The sequence below is a fragment of the Convolutriloba macropyga genome, chromosome 2 (assembly GCF_964194025.1).
Source record: "Convolutriloba macropyga chromosome 2, txConMacr16.3, whole genome shotgun sequence".
NCBI classification, from domain to species: domain Eukaryota; kingdom Metazoa; phylum Xenacoelomorpha; order Acoela; family Convolutidae; genus Convolutriloba; species Convolutriloba macropyga.
In genome coordinates, this window is record NC_134469.1 from 49,860,700 (window position 1) to 49,877,157 (window position 16,458).

At 34.6% G+C, this 16,458-nt stretch overlaps 1 protein-coding gene across 2 annotated transcripts in view; it reads left to right on the forward strand.

Moving 5' to 3' along the window:
* Positions 1 to 16,458, forward strand: part of LOC142358736 (fermitin family homolog 2-like) — a 184,877-nt gene that overhangs the window by 131,355 nt on the left and 37,064 nt on the right. For both annotated transcript variants that reach the window (XM_075410281.1, XM_075410282.1), the window contains exons 4-7: positions 6,987 to 7,160; positions 7,548 to 7,659; positions 7,960 to 8,176; positions 8,408 to 8,643. In XM_075410281.1, the coding sequence (XP_075266396.1) occupies positions 6,987 to 7,160; positions 7,548 to 7,659; positions 7,960 to 8,176; positions 8,408 to 8,643 (739 nt within the window). The remainder of the gene's footprint in view (positions 1 to 6,986; positions 7,161 to 7,547; positions 7,660 to 7,959; positions 8,177 to 8,407; positions 8,644 to 16,458) is intronic.

Sequence of the window (16,458 nt, forward strand, 5' to 3'; positions counted from 1 at the left end):
CACTAGTCTTCAAGTATGCGATTCACAGAATCTGTTTTGGAGACCTATACTTATGGTGCGAAGGGCAGTTCTTTGAGATTGACTCCCCCCTCCCCCCCCAAACTGCTGCCACCCCATCAGCCCCCTTGTTGCACCCCCCCCCACCCGCTGCGCTCACTTCCGCCCCTTCAGTTAAGCTAAAGCTAGCCTCACTAAACCGTGCCTAGCTACTGACGAAGCCAACCGCTCGCCGGTCGTTTGAGAGCAATTCACCCGACGTTAGTCGGTTATGCTCTTTTTTCTCATGAAGCGTTCTTTGATTCCCCAGTTTATCTGTCGTTTATCCCACGTTTTGATGTATTGCTAAGATTTTGAAAATGCATTAAAATCTGAATGTGTGAGTATTAAGGATGTGAACAACATTTATCGTGCTTCAAGTGGTGTTTGATTACTTCTAGTAAAATCCTAAATATCTGCAATGTTCTTTCCCATGATCTGAGGTGTACTTTGCTGTATGCAGTTGTTGTTTGTCTTGTATCACGTCTCCGTTTTTTTTGAATTTGAAGTTGTTTGTACTTGATAATGCTTAATTGCTCTCAAACAAAGTATGTTGCATGTTTTGGTTCATGTTTCTTTGTTTTCGTTAGTGCAATTTTTGTTTTAATAATGATTGCTTGGCTTCTGAAACGGAAAATGGTTGGGTCTACGTTAAGTAGCTGTGAAGTGTTCTCATATCTTTACTATTCACTAAGCTAACTTCTCTCTGAAGCTATCATGGAGATATAAACTCGTGGTTTGAACAGCAATTTTGTCAAGCTTGGGGTCTAGTTGTTACAACCAAAGTCAGCCCCATGTCAGGTGTTTGAGAGGCAATCGCGCGTCGGTAATGGGTTATGTTGACATGTTACTAATTGATTTCAAGTGCAGAATAATTTTGGGTGTATTTTTTGCCTAATTACTCGCATAATAAAACGTGTTTGCTTTCATTTGAAGTTTTGTTCTCATCACTGTTTGCTTCTCATCACTGTTTTGTTTCAAAAGATCAGATAATTGCCTACAATGTCACAACAACCCCTTTTAACTCCGACCATTTTCTTGTTATCTTCGAATCAAACCTCCCATTAAAATCTCAGAGTGACAACATAATAACGATGAGAAGTTTTCGATTTTTCTCACGCTCTAAATTTAACAGAGATCTTGCCCTGGCCGAATGGTTTCGAATGTACCAATGTGAGAATGGCAACGATATGTTTGATTCATTCATCGATATTTTTGAGAAAATTGTTGAAAAACACGCACCAATTCAGAGTGTTAAAAAAAGGGGAGAAATTTCTAAGAATTCTAAGCCCTGGTTAACACAAGAATTGAAACATTTGATTGCCCAAAAACATTTTTTGTTCAATAAATGGAAAAGAAGTCCTGACAGTGAGACGTACAGTGAATTTAAGCGCATAAGAAACTTAGTTAATAGGAGACTAAGGGAGGCGCACAACAATTTTTGCATCAATTTCTTCCAAAAACTACCAACAAGTAAGGAACAATGGAAATTCATTAAACAAAAGACCAGTCCGAGTGAAAGAGTTGTCAAGGTTGATGAAATCAGATTAGACAGTGGTGAAATTTCAAGGGAACCAAAAAACATTGTCAATTGTCTAAAAAGAGCATTTGCTAATCTAGGAGTTTTCAAAGGTTCGAATATTGCTTGTAAATACCCTGATAAACTTAATATACCTGAATTCACATTCAGAACTGTGACTAAAAAAGAACTTTATTCAGTCATTGACTCGCTTGACGATAACAAAGCGGCAGGACCAGGTGAATTCTCAATTCGACTCATAAAGTCTGGCAAATTAGCTATAGGCGCACATCTACAGTTCGCCTTGAATCAGTGCATTAAGGAGAATGTTTTCCCAACAAAAATGAAACTAGCCTATGTAACACCAATTTTTAAAAAAGGTGATAAGCTAGATAGCACAAATTATCGACCAATTTCTGTAACTCCGAGTTTTGCAAAAATTTTTGAGCGCCTCCTCCTGACTCAGATAATGGAGTTCATTGATAAGCATAAAATTATAAACAAAGAGCAATTCGGATTTCAGAAAAAAAAAGTCTGCAACAGATGCAGTTCTAGAACTGGTTGAAACAGTTTCGGCTAATCTAGATAAAAGCAAAGAAACTGTGGCTATTTTTCTGGACCTTGCAAAAGCGTTTAATTCCATTTCGCATAACATTTTCCTGAAAAAAATTGAAATGTATGGTTTTTCCCAGGAAGCGAAAGAGTTATTGTTTTCATTTCTTGCCAACCGTAGACAAAAGGTAAAACTTAATGGCGTATTCTCTGATTGTGAAATTTTGAATCACGGTGTGCCACAAGGAACTGTTTTAGGACCACTCATTTTTCTTTTATATGTGAACGATTTCTCATCTAATATAAGCACAACGGAAAAGGTAATTCAATTCGCAGATGACACAAGTATTGTCTGTTGTGGACAGAAAGGTAGCTTTCATGGAAAAGTCACGGAAATTTTACAAAAAACAGAAGAATATGTAGAGATGAACAAACTAACTTTGAATACAAGCAAAACCGAATTAATCTTTTTCTCGCGCGATAATTCTGATTTCGGATCTATTTTTTACAAAAACGAAGTTCTCACAACACAAAAAAGTTGCAGATATCTTGGTATTCAAATTGACAGGAATCTTAGTTTTGAGGAGCAGCTGAATAAAACCTTGAAAAAGATGGCTCATGCTATAAGATCAATTTACCTTATAAGACATCAAGTTCCCCTGAACGCGCGCATTCTTCTTCTAAAATCACTTGTGCTTTCGCACTTATCATTTTCGGCAATCTTTTTTCAAAATTTATCTGCAAAAAACCTAAAACGCCTTAACCGACAGATTAACTGGGGTATAAAGGTGTGTTTTCTACGCAAAAAGTATGACAAAGCGAGAGATCTGCTAATCCAGACGAAAACCCTACCAGCTGAGCTGATAATAGCGAAAATGTCGCTAATTAAATTTTATTATGATATCGCTAGGCCAGAAAATCCTGAAAATTTTCACGGGTATCTGAGTCTTCATCAAAATACTCGAACAAAACAATTCAAAGTTAGACAAAATGCCGAAACAAGCTTTGGAATGAATTCGATTGTTCGTCAATGCGTACAAAAATGGAATAAGTTACCACATTGGCTTCGGTTGGCAAAAAATGGAAAAGTTTTTAAGAAAACGTTGAATGATTTCTTGCTCTCACAACATGAAAAAATTCCTTTGAATAGTAACGTAGGAGCTTTTAAAAGTTATTTTTATTTTTAGGAAGAAAACAATCGAAAGAAAATTTTAAAATGTGATTCTTTAAGAAGATTGTTGATGTTTATTATATTATTTTGTTTGAATGATTTGAATTATTTTTTGTTTCAGGTATATTTAACCGTATGGTTATAATTTTAATTTACTTGTTGCAAAAAAAAAAAAAGGAAATAGAGTGATCACTTTTTTATAGCTGTAAGACTTGAGTAGATGTATTTTGGGGTTCTCTTCACTTTTAATAGCCGTGTCATGTTCTCAGTTGGCTAATTGTTATTGCGCTCCTATTTTTTCTTCCAGCTTTGCTAGGCAAAAGTTTTTCGCTGTTGACTTATAAATTTTCGGACTTATCGAGGATAGTTCCTTTCTTTGTCAATTCTAATCCGCACACTTTTAAACAGCAGTTGGGCAGCAAAACATTGAATCGGGACCAGCTCTTATAGCATCAGTTTTAGATGCCCAGTTTTAGTTCATTAAACTGGTTGTAATGCTTATTCGTTTTGATAAAAAATCCTTCCCCTATCCTTAAATTAAGAAACAGGAAGAAGGAAACTAGCAAATCAAATTAAAATAGTTCTCAATATTAATTGTAATCATTGATTCAATCGCGTTATTTTCTGCCAATCTACATGGCATGTTTTTGCTTCTTCGTCTTACACTAATTGTTTGTTCTACATTTGTACATTCGGTACAGCTGGAAAAGTCTATTTTACCTCATAACGGCCTTTGTGTGCGTGACGTCATTTTCTCTCTAGCAATATTCTTAGGTCATTTGTGTGAATAGATTTTAGTCTTACGTGACTTAAATCACTGCAGAATTTTTACTTGAGACATGGAAATCGTAATGGCCGCACGGTCAGCGTTTGCTCTATTGAATTTTGGAAATCAAAGATAGCAAATTGTTTAGAAGTCTGCGCAATGTGCTTGAAAGCAATTGTTCACTATGCCTGATTTTAACCTGGTATTTTTCTGTAAAAATTGCGAAGCGATTGTTGAGAGGCTAATATTGATCTCTATTTGCTTTTTTAGTTCTTTGTCCGCTTTGACCTGCCGTTAAAACAGATATTTTGTTCAGGTTCAAATGACTTTTTATTGCTCATCAATTGAAGTAATATGTGGGACGTCATTTTTTATGGACTCAGAGTTAGCTATTATATTAGCGTTTGATAGTTTTTTTTGAAAGTGTTAACTTTTCTAACTCAAATTTTCCCTGGAGTCATTAGCTGAATCTGAATTCCAACGCTAATTGAAAGTCTAGTGCGACTGTAGTAAGTGTTGGAGGTTTTAACATGAATCTGCCCCCTTTGCTTTTTGAATACGTGGGACTTTTCTGTGCCTTGACTGGTTTACTTCCAACGAGGTAAAACTGGAAAATCGAGGCTATTTTGCAGGAATGTGCCGGTTATGTCTGACAATTTTTGTGCGATTTATTTGAAAACAATTGCCAAGTATCCTATTAGATTTTGGAGTTCTACGGGGATCACTTTTTCTTCACTTCTATATAAATTTTCTTCACCCCTTTTAATGCCAGTGAAACTAATGCATGTTTGTCCAATAAAAAATAGTTCACATAGCCGTATTAGAGGTGGGACTTTTAAGAATTTGTTTTTGTGCAAATACAATATTCAACCAGTCACTAATCGAGGTGTTGACGTTGTTTATTATGTCTGAATTTATAGACAAGTGAAATTTAGAGACAAGTTGATTAACATATAAAAACTGATGCGTGGTCTATCAGCATTGGAAAAGCTTGTTGTGATGGTTGTTTTTCTTAGTTGACATTTTTTTTCTTAGTTTACATTTTTCCATAGTTTACATTTTTTTCTGGCAACTCATTGAAAGCCCTCCAGAAAATTGTACCTCTATTATTTAATGTGTGGTGACTATTGCCGATGACTATATTGATGAAGCAATTGAACTGCTTTGTAATCGATTTGATTGTTAATTACCCTCTAATGAAGCAATTATTGCAAAATTGTGTGTCTTTTATACAAAATTTTGCTTGACCTTTTCTTTCAATTTCACTTCTGAATTGACATTTTCACGCACGACCATTGAGAAATTAATAAGTGTTGCTAAAATAAAACCGATTGTGAGAGATGACCGTATAGCCAGTATAGCCTAGTGGTTACTGTCCGCGAGGTTGCGGGTTTGAACCCTCCTAAGTCAAAGTTTCACAAGCATATGACAACTTCTAAATTGTTCGCCTCGACATTACTTCGGGAGCCATTTTTACTTGACAGCTATTTAACGGGAGCCATTTTACAGTACTCAGGGAGCCGTTTATGTTTAATAACCGCCCTCATCTTCTCAGCCGGCTTTTATTGCGCTCCTATTTTGTTTTTATTATATATTTCAAAGAATTTGAATTGTATTGGGGCGCTGTATTTTTTTACGACTGCGAGAGTATTGTTGGAGGCTCGTTTTTACGACGCGAAGAAGAGAATTTGTGGAGCGTCTTTTTTGAAGGGTAAAGTTGTTGGAGTTTGTTTTAAGCATTAAATGAAATGCTTGAAAAGTAAGTGTTGAGGTCAAATTGCTGAGGTCAAACAGTTATTGAGACCTGGCAATGTTTAGAGAATGTAAATAGAAATTTAAGATTTTGTCCTTTGTTTCTTTTCTAATTGCTCAGTTTATCTCATTGTTTCGTTGGTTATGTTTTCCCATCATTTGTTGAACGGAATGAAATCCTACCGGAAAATTTCTTATATACCTTTCTTTCCCAGAAATTTTCAAAAGAATTCTTTTCAAACAACGTTTCCAAGAAAATCTTATTTTGCTTTTACCCTGATAGTTTGCTTCCTCGTTTGTTGTGTCAGTTTGAATGATACAATGAAGTTAATAGTTCCATTAGTTACTGGTTGGCTGAGATCTGTTCACACATTTTTGCGACGCGAATTCAAATTCGAGTTGTGATATTGATCACGCCATAATAGAAATTTGAGCGAAAACGCGATTGGTTTTGCTGCGTAATTTTGTTCACTCTAATTCTAAAGTGGAGTGGAAAACGGTATTTGAACAATTTTTTTGAGAGCTAATTTGTGTTCATATTGGGCAATTCGACTTTTTTTTACTGTTTATTGGAGTTCTTTCATTGGAGTTTTTGACAAATGGTTTTCAAAGTCAATTCAGCGTCTATTTTTCTGGTTTTGTCAATGGAAATTCTTTGAATTGTTTCAGGACTTGTCCTGCTATGTTTTCTTACTTCGTTTAATAAAAATTTGTTTCGTTTTATCTCATTTTGCCGCTGTTTTAAGCTTTTGCTTGTTTTTTTTAATTCTGCAGGCTGGTTTCATTCTTCGGCCATTTTGCTCAAAGTGCGTTTAAACATCAGTTGACCAGCAAAACATTCTAAATTGAACAGAGTCATGAATAATGAAATCAAAAATAGAAAAGGGATTTTTCATGAAGCCCATTTTTAGATGCCGGTAACCTAAACGTTGTTCTCGTAAGTCTTAGGTACCATCTCTAATGGTTATTGGTATTGTTACTAGCCCTGTATCCTCTCATTAAGGAGCAGGAGTATGTCTAACTACGACATGGAATAAGAGAGTTCACACTTTAAAAATGTTTTTGTACCAAAATCAATTTGCATCGGGGTTATGGGAATCAACGGCGGCCATTTTCCGTCAATCTGCCGGGTATGTCTCAGGATTGGTATATCAATGTTCTAAATGAGTGAGGATCTGATTATTGTTTAGTCATCAGAAGACCAGAAGAGCTTTCATTGTATCGGAATCGAGTTGCCACGAATGAGAAAGATAGGAAAGCAAGCGAGGACAACTCAGGAATACACTTCAACTCGACCCTAATGAGTTTCCACCAGAATCCACCACAGTTCGCATCCACCGTTACAATTGACGATGTAGTACGCCGTAAGTTAATAAAAAAAGTGTTGAATCTATATGTAGATGTATTGTAGAACGAAGTAAGTATTTTTCCTGGGTGACCACTATTAAACTTTCTCAGACAACATACCCAAGATCATGAAAAATTGATTGTAATCTTAAACGACGTACTTTGGATCACAAACTCGCTTTTATGTGTGTGCCTTAGATACATTTGGCTACGAATTATTTGAATTGTGCCTTTGATGCCATACCCAAAAACATACAAATTGGCACATAGAAGAGAACAAAGAAATTTTTGCACATTATTTATTAGGGGTTGAACCATATTATTTTTACGTAATTGAATTTTAGACCAAAACATTTCGAAGTAAAATTTTTTTACAAGTCAAGTGAGTCTTATTATTGTTTCAGAGAAGGGTCTCGTTCCCCTGGAAAAGACGCCCCAGTCATTGCCACCCTCCTCTCATCTAGCTCTGTTGCCTTGCACACGAAAAGTAACCGATAAAGTCAAATTCTCATCTGGGTTAGTTGCGTTTGAATAGTTGAGTCAAACATTACTGCTGCCCGGGGCCATCTGTGATGTGGTGTAACAATACGAAGCTACAAACTGTTTTTTATTTGCGAATTTTTTATTCGATTCCGTACTTATGTTTTCAGCGCACTATATTTGATCGGACAGATTTTTTCTCGATATTAAAATTCCGATTTTGATTACCTGTTTTTGAATATTTTCTAATTATGAACCAATAAATGTGAACAGTTTCGAATTGGTGTTACTGTCAACCAGCACTGGTTTGCAGAAATTAGGATGATAACTTTTTAGATGGCTAACATCCGCTACCTCCCTGATGCAGCAGGAGATACGAAGCGGAGACCTTTTGATGCTGCGTTTCAAATACTCAACCAACATGGACTTGGACATGCGAAAAGACTCAGTGAGAATCAACCAGCTGTACGAGCAGACTAGGCTGTCTATTCTGAATGATGACAGTGAGCTGACAGTTGAGGAGGCGGTAGTCTTGGCTGGAATCATGTATCAGGTTCAGATTTAGAAAATTATGCTGCAGATGATCAATGTTCGTAGACATACAAATAAAAGGATCCGTTCAGCTGTTATAAAATCTTGGTTATTAGGTTTTGTTTTTATTGGTTGCTGTAAATGCATGAAAATTCCGCCAAAGTTCGCGGCTATATAGACAATGACTTCTCAGGTACAATAATTAGGCAACTTTTGCATCAATATTAAGAATTAGGGAATATTTATGCTTCAGGTGGACACCCAAGCCTCTATCCCGCAAGTAAGTGAAATGTCGAGCAACGGGAACGGGGATCACAGGGGTTCCATGGATGGACGCTTGGAGGATGAAGGCGTGAATGAGTTAGACATCGAATCGGAGCTGAATGATCTGCAGCTGGAGTTAGAAGGAGGTAATAACCAGGGATCGGCAGCTGCCAAGCCAGCTCTTACGAGAGAACCTATGCTACAAAATGTTGTCAAAGTTTCCAGGTAATCAGTGTTTACGTAATATGCTGCATTGGTCGGAAACAGGACAAATTTTAACTGAGTTTCAATGTCTAACATAAATGGACAATAATCGTTAGATGCAGGGGCTGCTATATTTTTTAATAGACCGGAAGCCATAGCGAGGGTATTATTGATCTCATCGTAGTTTTTTTACAATCCAAGATTTGGATTGTATTGGTCGTCTGTCTTTATTTGAATTAAACTGATGCGCTGTCGATTTTTAAGATTTGTCAGACTTTTGTCCGACTTTTTTTGGCGATAATTAAAAGTCAAATAAAGGGAGTGAAAAAAGCGCGTAGTCTTAGGTGTGAAGATTTCACCAGGTCGTACATGTTTTATTGCTCTCGAATGAAGTTTGACGGAAATATTGTAAACGTGTGTGTCTTTTAAAAGTCGCAAAGAGATGGCTGAGGCTATTATTGGCTTCTGGATTTTATTTCTTCTCGAAGAGAAGAAATAAAATCCAGAAGAAGGCCAATAACAGCCTCAGCCATCCCTTTGCGGCTTTTTTTTACGACTCAAAGGTTATTTTTTTACCAAAAGGTACTATTCGTTCAGAGGGCATTTTGACCTAAAAGCGAAAGAGTAAAATTGCCCTTTGAACTAATTTTTTCTGAGCTAGGGAAGTTCTTTGATCATGCGCTTCGATCAGTGAATGACATTTCGACCTGAGTTTTTGAGAGATTGGCGTATATAGATGAGTTTGTAGCCGTGTTTTCGTCCATTTGGACCAAATCTTTTTTATTAAGACTCGAAGAGGCTTTATGGTTTTCTGTTTTTTGTTTTGATAATGTAAACGACCAAAAAAACGAACTCAGGGAGTAAATGGAGTTTAAAAGTTGTTTCAGTGAACTAATTCGAAGAGCGGAGAAAAGAGAGAATGGTTCTTTTGTTCATGCCTTCTTTTGAATCAGCGAGAAATGTAGGCGTGAAAAATTTTTCGCTTAAGGATCAATTTTTTTGTTCACGTGCGGCTTTTTCAAGCGGTTTTTTTTGTTTTTGTTTTTTGAAAAAGCTATGTCTAAGAGGCTATTTTTATAGTTTTAGTTTTAAGGTTGTTTTTATTGCGTTTCGAATGTTTTTGGTAATATAAGGTAGTTTTACGCTAATTTGAAGGTTTTTGAACTAATTCTTCGGTTTTAAGGCCATTCATGGGCGGTTTTAAGGTAATTTTAACAATTTGTGGCCTATTATTGTATTGTATTGCTTTTTCTTGTCAGCAAATGTAATCTTAATGCTCGTGGGCAGTTTCTATTACAAATTAAACACAGGTTCTTTGATACCATGCTATTTATTTCTTTGAATTTTGACAAAAAATTGCAAAAATTTCAAACTTTCCTAAATCGATTTTTCAAAATGAGAGTTGTTTTTGCGCTTTTCCGATTGTCCAATTGGCCCACTTTTTTTCGATTGTATACTTTTTTGGCAGAAATAATTTTTGTATATGCTGTACTAATTTGTGAACCTCTGCTATTGATACTACAGTGTTGTTTAGAGTCCACTTATGCGTTTTAAATTCTAAATGAGCGCGTATTCCTCAATTTGTAATTCATTTGGCTTTTTCAAAAATTAATTTCTTCTTAAAGCGGATTTTCAAAAATCAGTGCACTTGGCAATTTACCTTTGATATTTCATGCATTAAATAACTCTTTATAACGTGAGATATTTTTGTTTAATATATCTGTACAATCGCTTGCCCGATTTCAACAGTTTTTTCTAATTTTTATCATTTTTTTTATTATTTTTTAGATTTAATTACTGGAATGTCTGTTTGTGGACTGACAGGGATCCTATTTGTTTTTTCTATTTTATTGCAAAATTTTTTATTGTTTCCAATCTTGGAACTGCATTTTCATCATTCATGAGGATAGCTATTTAATTTTATGCTAACTAAGGAAATGTAATTGTTTTTCTACTTCATTTTTTTTTCAATTTAATTTTTAATTTTCAAAAATCAAGAGCTCTTCTTTTTGTTTTTTCATGTTTTTGTTTCTGCTCTTATTCGCAATCTAGCATGTCAGTCTATCTTTTTGCTGAGACCTATAGTTCTAATCAGCTCATCTTTTTCAGTTGTTAAAAAATAGTGATAATTTTAGCTTAGCCTTTTTCGTAGATTTTTTTTGTTCGCAATTTGATTTCGTTTGGTTGTTTGGGACTCAGAATTTACTTGAAATGCCGTTTTTGACTGATAATTACTTTCTACGAATGTTATTGGGGGTCTTAGTTTGATTTCAGACATTTTCTTTGAGTTATATTCTGTTTCTGTCTTTTGGGTGATTAATTTGATGGTTTTTCAACTATTTTGCTGCTTTTTAGTCTTTTTGTGATTTTGGCCCATTATTTTGTTTTATGGAATTTATTAGTAGACGCCGTCAGCCTCTCAACGGCTATTATTTAGGCGCTCTCCTGTTTTTTAATTCGCATTACCTTTGATCACGGTTTTCATTTTACATAAGGCACGATTTTCACGTTTGACTTCTGACTTACTTTACTCACTGTTTCTACTGAATGGATTTTAAATTCTTTCAAGCCTTCAATTACGCAATGTTGTGAATACTGTCAAAGTCAAAAGATCAAAATCAAAAGAGACGGGATGAACCGATAAAGCCCGGTCATTAAGTCCTTGAGAATTAGGTTATCAAAGTTCTTTAGTGTTTGCTAGTTGATATTGGTATTAAGCTTATTTGCTTTCAGTTTATAAGCTGATTTAAGTGTAGTTTTAGGATCCAACTGAAACTGCACGCCAAATTAGAACACTTTTTAACACTGATAAAAGAAAAAATTCTGTCACTTTACTCTTTTTTTCTCTGTTTCAATCCCGATGTGATCAAGCGGGTCAACGGCGGCTGTTTTCCTGCAATCTGCCGGCTTTGTTTGGTAATTGAATTAAACCGTAATACCTGTAGGCTCTGTTTGCTGTAAAGGATGCAAGTTGTCTTTTTATGTAATTTGACACAAATTGAAAAATTTTACCTCATTTTTTCTCATTTCTCCTTGGAAAGACAACATTTAAAGATTTTCTTGAATAAAACAAATTAAAATCGACACCAGTTCATGCTGTAGCTGGTAGCTATTAGTTATACTTCCCTTCAGTCCATATGTTATCAAAAAAGTAGAAAATATTTTTTACCCTGCCTGGTAATCAATTTCGTTTCCAGTCTTTTAGTTTCAATATTAAGAGATCTGTTTTTTGTTACATGAGACAAGATTGAATATATTTAATGGTTAAGTATGTAGCCGAAGTGTCATCTTTGAAACCATTCCTTGGAAAAATCAGAGTGCATTGGTTTTTTATTGTCGCCTGCATTTGTTAGCTTTGTTACATTATCCCTTGCTTGTACTCCTGAATTTGTTTTTTTTTAATAGCTGCGAAGCTGTAAGCTGAGCGTAGCTATATTGCGGTGCTCTTGGTTTTCTGGTTTCGTCGTCTGACGCTCTTTTTTCGTTTTACATTTGTTCACACAGCAAAGCTGAAAGTCAAATTTTCTGAATGACTTCCTCCCCTCACTAACGGCATTTGCGCGCGTGACGTCATTTCTCACTCGCTTTAGCGAAAGTTTTTAGGTTATTTGCGTGATTAGATTTTGATCATACGTGACTTACCTCACTCAATAAAATGACTTTTGCACTTTAAAACTTAGGTTTAATTTGAATTTGTTTGAGGTCAAAGGAACTCATTTGTGCAGTAAAGGTCCCTACTAAGAGGCTTCTGCGGAATGAATTTTAACTAGCTTTATTGATTTATCGCTGAATGTTTTTAGCCTAGTTTTTGAGCGGCGTCCATTTTCAATTTAGATCTCTATCTGTTTCTATCTCTATTATATGGCACGCAGGTCTATTCTTTCGCAGCTATTCCGGCAATCTGCCGGCTATGTTTATATCCAGTTGCCGTATGATCCTCAAGATTGGATGTCGTAATTACATATTTTATTGATTTTTTGCCTTGTTATTATGTCTGAAATAAATGTCTCTGAATTTGCTATCTGTTGACTTTTTTCTTTGTGTGTCATTTATTTCTTGCAATTGTTTCTTGCTTACCTTTTGAGTTCTGGTTATGTAAACGTTCTCTTAATTTTTTTAATTAGTTTAATTAGATAATCAACATTTTGAATTTAACTGTTTTCGAAAATTGTGAAATGAGCTCTTTATAATTTTTAATTTAATTTCGTGTTTGTTTTGGTATCTGCTACATTGAGTATTAGAAGTTGCTCTTCTATGGAGGCTAACATTCAGATTGTTTTGTTCAATCCCCTCGATTGTATTTCAGGATTTGTCCGGTTTTCTTGTTTGTCTTGTGTTTCGCACATTTTTTAAGTTTTAATAGAAGCCTTAAAACAGTTCTAGTAGTATTTCTGCTCAGTGTGCCTGAGTTACCGGAGAGGCCCAAATTTAAGATGAAAAAGTCATTTATAGAGTTTTTCCGACCTAAATGGTGCAATTTTTCTTATTGTTTTTTTTTTGTTTTTAAGTCTGAAGGGTTTATTAAAGATGACCACAGTTAAAAAAAAAGTTTTTTGCCAGCAATATTTCTATTTTTTTTTGTGTGTGTCTGTTTTTTTGAAATATCTTTAGTTTATGGAAGTTTAAGCATAAAAATTGATTGTGAATTTTGTATTGATGAAGTTTTTTGAATTTTCTGATATTTCCAGTTTTTTTATCATTGGTGACCACTGATTTTTTCAAAGATTGTGCGTAGATTAGTGAATTAAAATTAATTTTGAGCGCAATAGTTTCAAGAACTTGAGAAAGTTCTCATTATTTTGGGCAATTTTTACAAATTTGTTTTTTTTGGTCTTGCTTCTCTTTGTCACCTATATTTGCAACCAAAATCATACCGGACTTTTGTTGATCCGTATCATTGAATAACAGAAAAGTTTTCGTCAACTCATAAGTAAGAAGAATTTGACAGTTTGGCAATAATTTTTCAAAAAAGTTGGCATGTTTTGTGTCCTTTTCAAATTTCCTGAGCTGGAAACGCCAATAAGATATTTTGAGCTTAGTACTCCTTGTATATTTCAACATATTACAGTTTTATTTTTGAAAATATTGACACCAGAGAGGTCTAGCGAACCAGCTTTCTCATGTCTAGTTTTGTACTGTTTAATGTTACGCATGCTCTACTCGCCTCTTATATATCAAGCAAGTTGTTTTTTAATTTTCCAAGTGCTGTGTTCTGGCTTTCCTACTTTGATCGAACGCCTTGGTATTCATCACGCTGATCTTAAAAGTATATGCACCTTGAATGGTATTTTTGCTTTTCTCTAAATTTATAAATTTATGTTTGTGGGTGTTGCTCGTTATGTTTAATTGCTCTGCTGGTCAGCTAGAATAGTTTTTTTCAATGATCTCCATCAATGATTCTCTTGACTTTTGCTGCTCTGTAATATATTTGTGTGCTTGATTTCATTTGTTTTTCTTTAGCGTCAGCATTTAGGTCAATTGTGTGATAAGTTAACGACCTATTTCATTCAAATATCGGCTTTTGCATTCAGTGAGTTTTTGGAAGCTTTTACTAATAAAAATCAATAGAGTGCATCTAAAGGGCTCTAATTTCTTCGAGGATTAGGAGTTCTGAAGCTTTCATCTCGAGCATATTATTTTGACAGAGATCAGTTCTTTCAGAGATCAATTCGAATATCTTATTTTGACTAAATGCTTTTCCTAAATGTGTCTTAACACTACGAATCTAACCCTTCAAATTCTTGAAAACAATAGGTGGTCAATTTCTATCCTTTTGTTTTCTTTTATTATAGCTGCGAAGCTGTAAGCTGAGCGAAGCTATATTGCGGTGCTCTTGGTTTTTTTACGACTCGAAGAGGAGTATTGGTTTTCTTAAGGTTTTTTTTTTTTTACCGGAAGTACTATTCGTTCAGACGATGTTTTGACCTAAAAGCGAAAGCGAGTAAAATTGCAGTGTGAACTAATTTTTTCTGAGCGAGAGAAGTTTTTTGATCATGCGCGGCATTTAGTGAATTACTTTTTGATATTGAAAAGTAGTTTTTGACTGAATGGCACATATAGATAACCGTTTTTAGCCGTTTTTTCGTCTAAGTGGCCTAGTTTTTTTCTTGTAATTTGGTTTTTTGTAGAAATAATTTTTAATCGATGCTATGTTGAAATGTAAACCCCGGAAATTGATAGCACAGTATTTTGCATAGCCTGAAATTGCGTTTCAAATGCGAAATTGGCACATATTTCTTGATTTTTTAGTTAATTTTTGGCTTTTTTTCTATTGATTTCTTCATTTTTAGATCTTTAAGCTGTTTTTTGTCAAAAATCAGTTACTATGGCAACTTCCTTTTGATAGTTCATATACTCAATGCCTCTTTCTACCTCGATTTAATTTTGTTTCATAAAATTGTACATATGCTAATCCGATTTTCGTAGTTTTTTGTCAATTTTTTTTTCAGTTTTTTGTCTGTAATTTGCTTTTAATTACTAGAAATAGTATTTTGGGGAACATAAGGGACTTTAATTTCGTTTCAATAAAAATTCAATCCTTTTTTGGTGTTAAGTTTTTGAAAAAACACATAAATTTTTTTCATAAATGCAGTCTTAAATATTTTTTGACCACTTTTTTGCAAAATGTTTCATTGTTTCGTATGTCTGAATTCTCCTTTTTGTTGTTTTATTCTGTTCAGCAGGTTGCATTTTTGTCTCGAATGACTCGTTGTCTTTTCTATGTCTCGAATGCTGATCAATGAAATTTACTCGTTTTTCTTGATTTTTTTAAATTTGATTTTTAACTTTCAAAAACCAAGAGTTGGTCTTTTTGTTACGGTGTTCCTAACATTGTGTCCATATTCTTGCATTCTCGTTTATATCATTCTAGTTTTGTCCTGGCACCTACTTTTATATTCGTTATATTGATTTTTTCAGTTGTTAAAAAATTGAATGAAATCAGCTTTTTCTTAGATCTGGGTTTCTTCGGTTTGCAATTGATCTAATTCAAAATATGGCAGTACTGGGAGTTTGCTAGAAAGTCTTTACCAACATTTCTACTTATTGCTTTTCTTTGGAATTTTCTTCCGGGCTTGGTATTGTTTTTAGACGATTTTTTGCCTTTGAATATTATTCTGTTGCTTTTGTTTTTCTATGATTAATTTATTTTTGAATTAGTATGAAATCATGTTGTCCTGCTTATATACAACAAGAAAGAATCATGTATTTTTTGTCTTAATTGTCGTGATTAGAAATCTAATTGTAGTGGTTCTCTGATTCTTAAGTTGAGCACTCTTTTTTGAATAATTTTTACTTTCCTGTCTTTTTTGAAAAGTTTTTATCTGCCGTTTGCTTTCGCGATCTTTTTGAGATTAGAATCATTAATTACTTGAGGGCAATTGATGGCCCTGTCAGCTTTGTCAGGCTATCAGTTGTTTGATCATCCTAAAAATTTCAGACTTTTTTAACGTTACCAAACGTTTTCATTAATAAAATTTTGCTGCATTTTCTTTCTCTTGGTGACAGTGGTTTAAATTTCACCGATTTTTATATCAGACCCGGGGAGGTAATGAGTTAATGGTTTAATACAAAAGGTAATTGCTTCAGCTTTTGGTGAAGTTTTGGTGCTTCGAGTCGCTTCCGGAATTCTTCTGGCTATGTTTTTTGTTTCGTCGTCTGACGCTCTTTTTTCGTTTTACATTTGTTCACACAGCAAAGCTGAAAAAGTCAAATTTTCTGAATGACTTCTTCTTCTCACTAACGGAATTTGCGCGCGTGACGTCATTTCTCACTCGCTTTAGTAAAAGTTTTTAGGTTATTTGCGTGATTAGACTTTGATTATACGTGACTTACCTC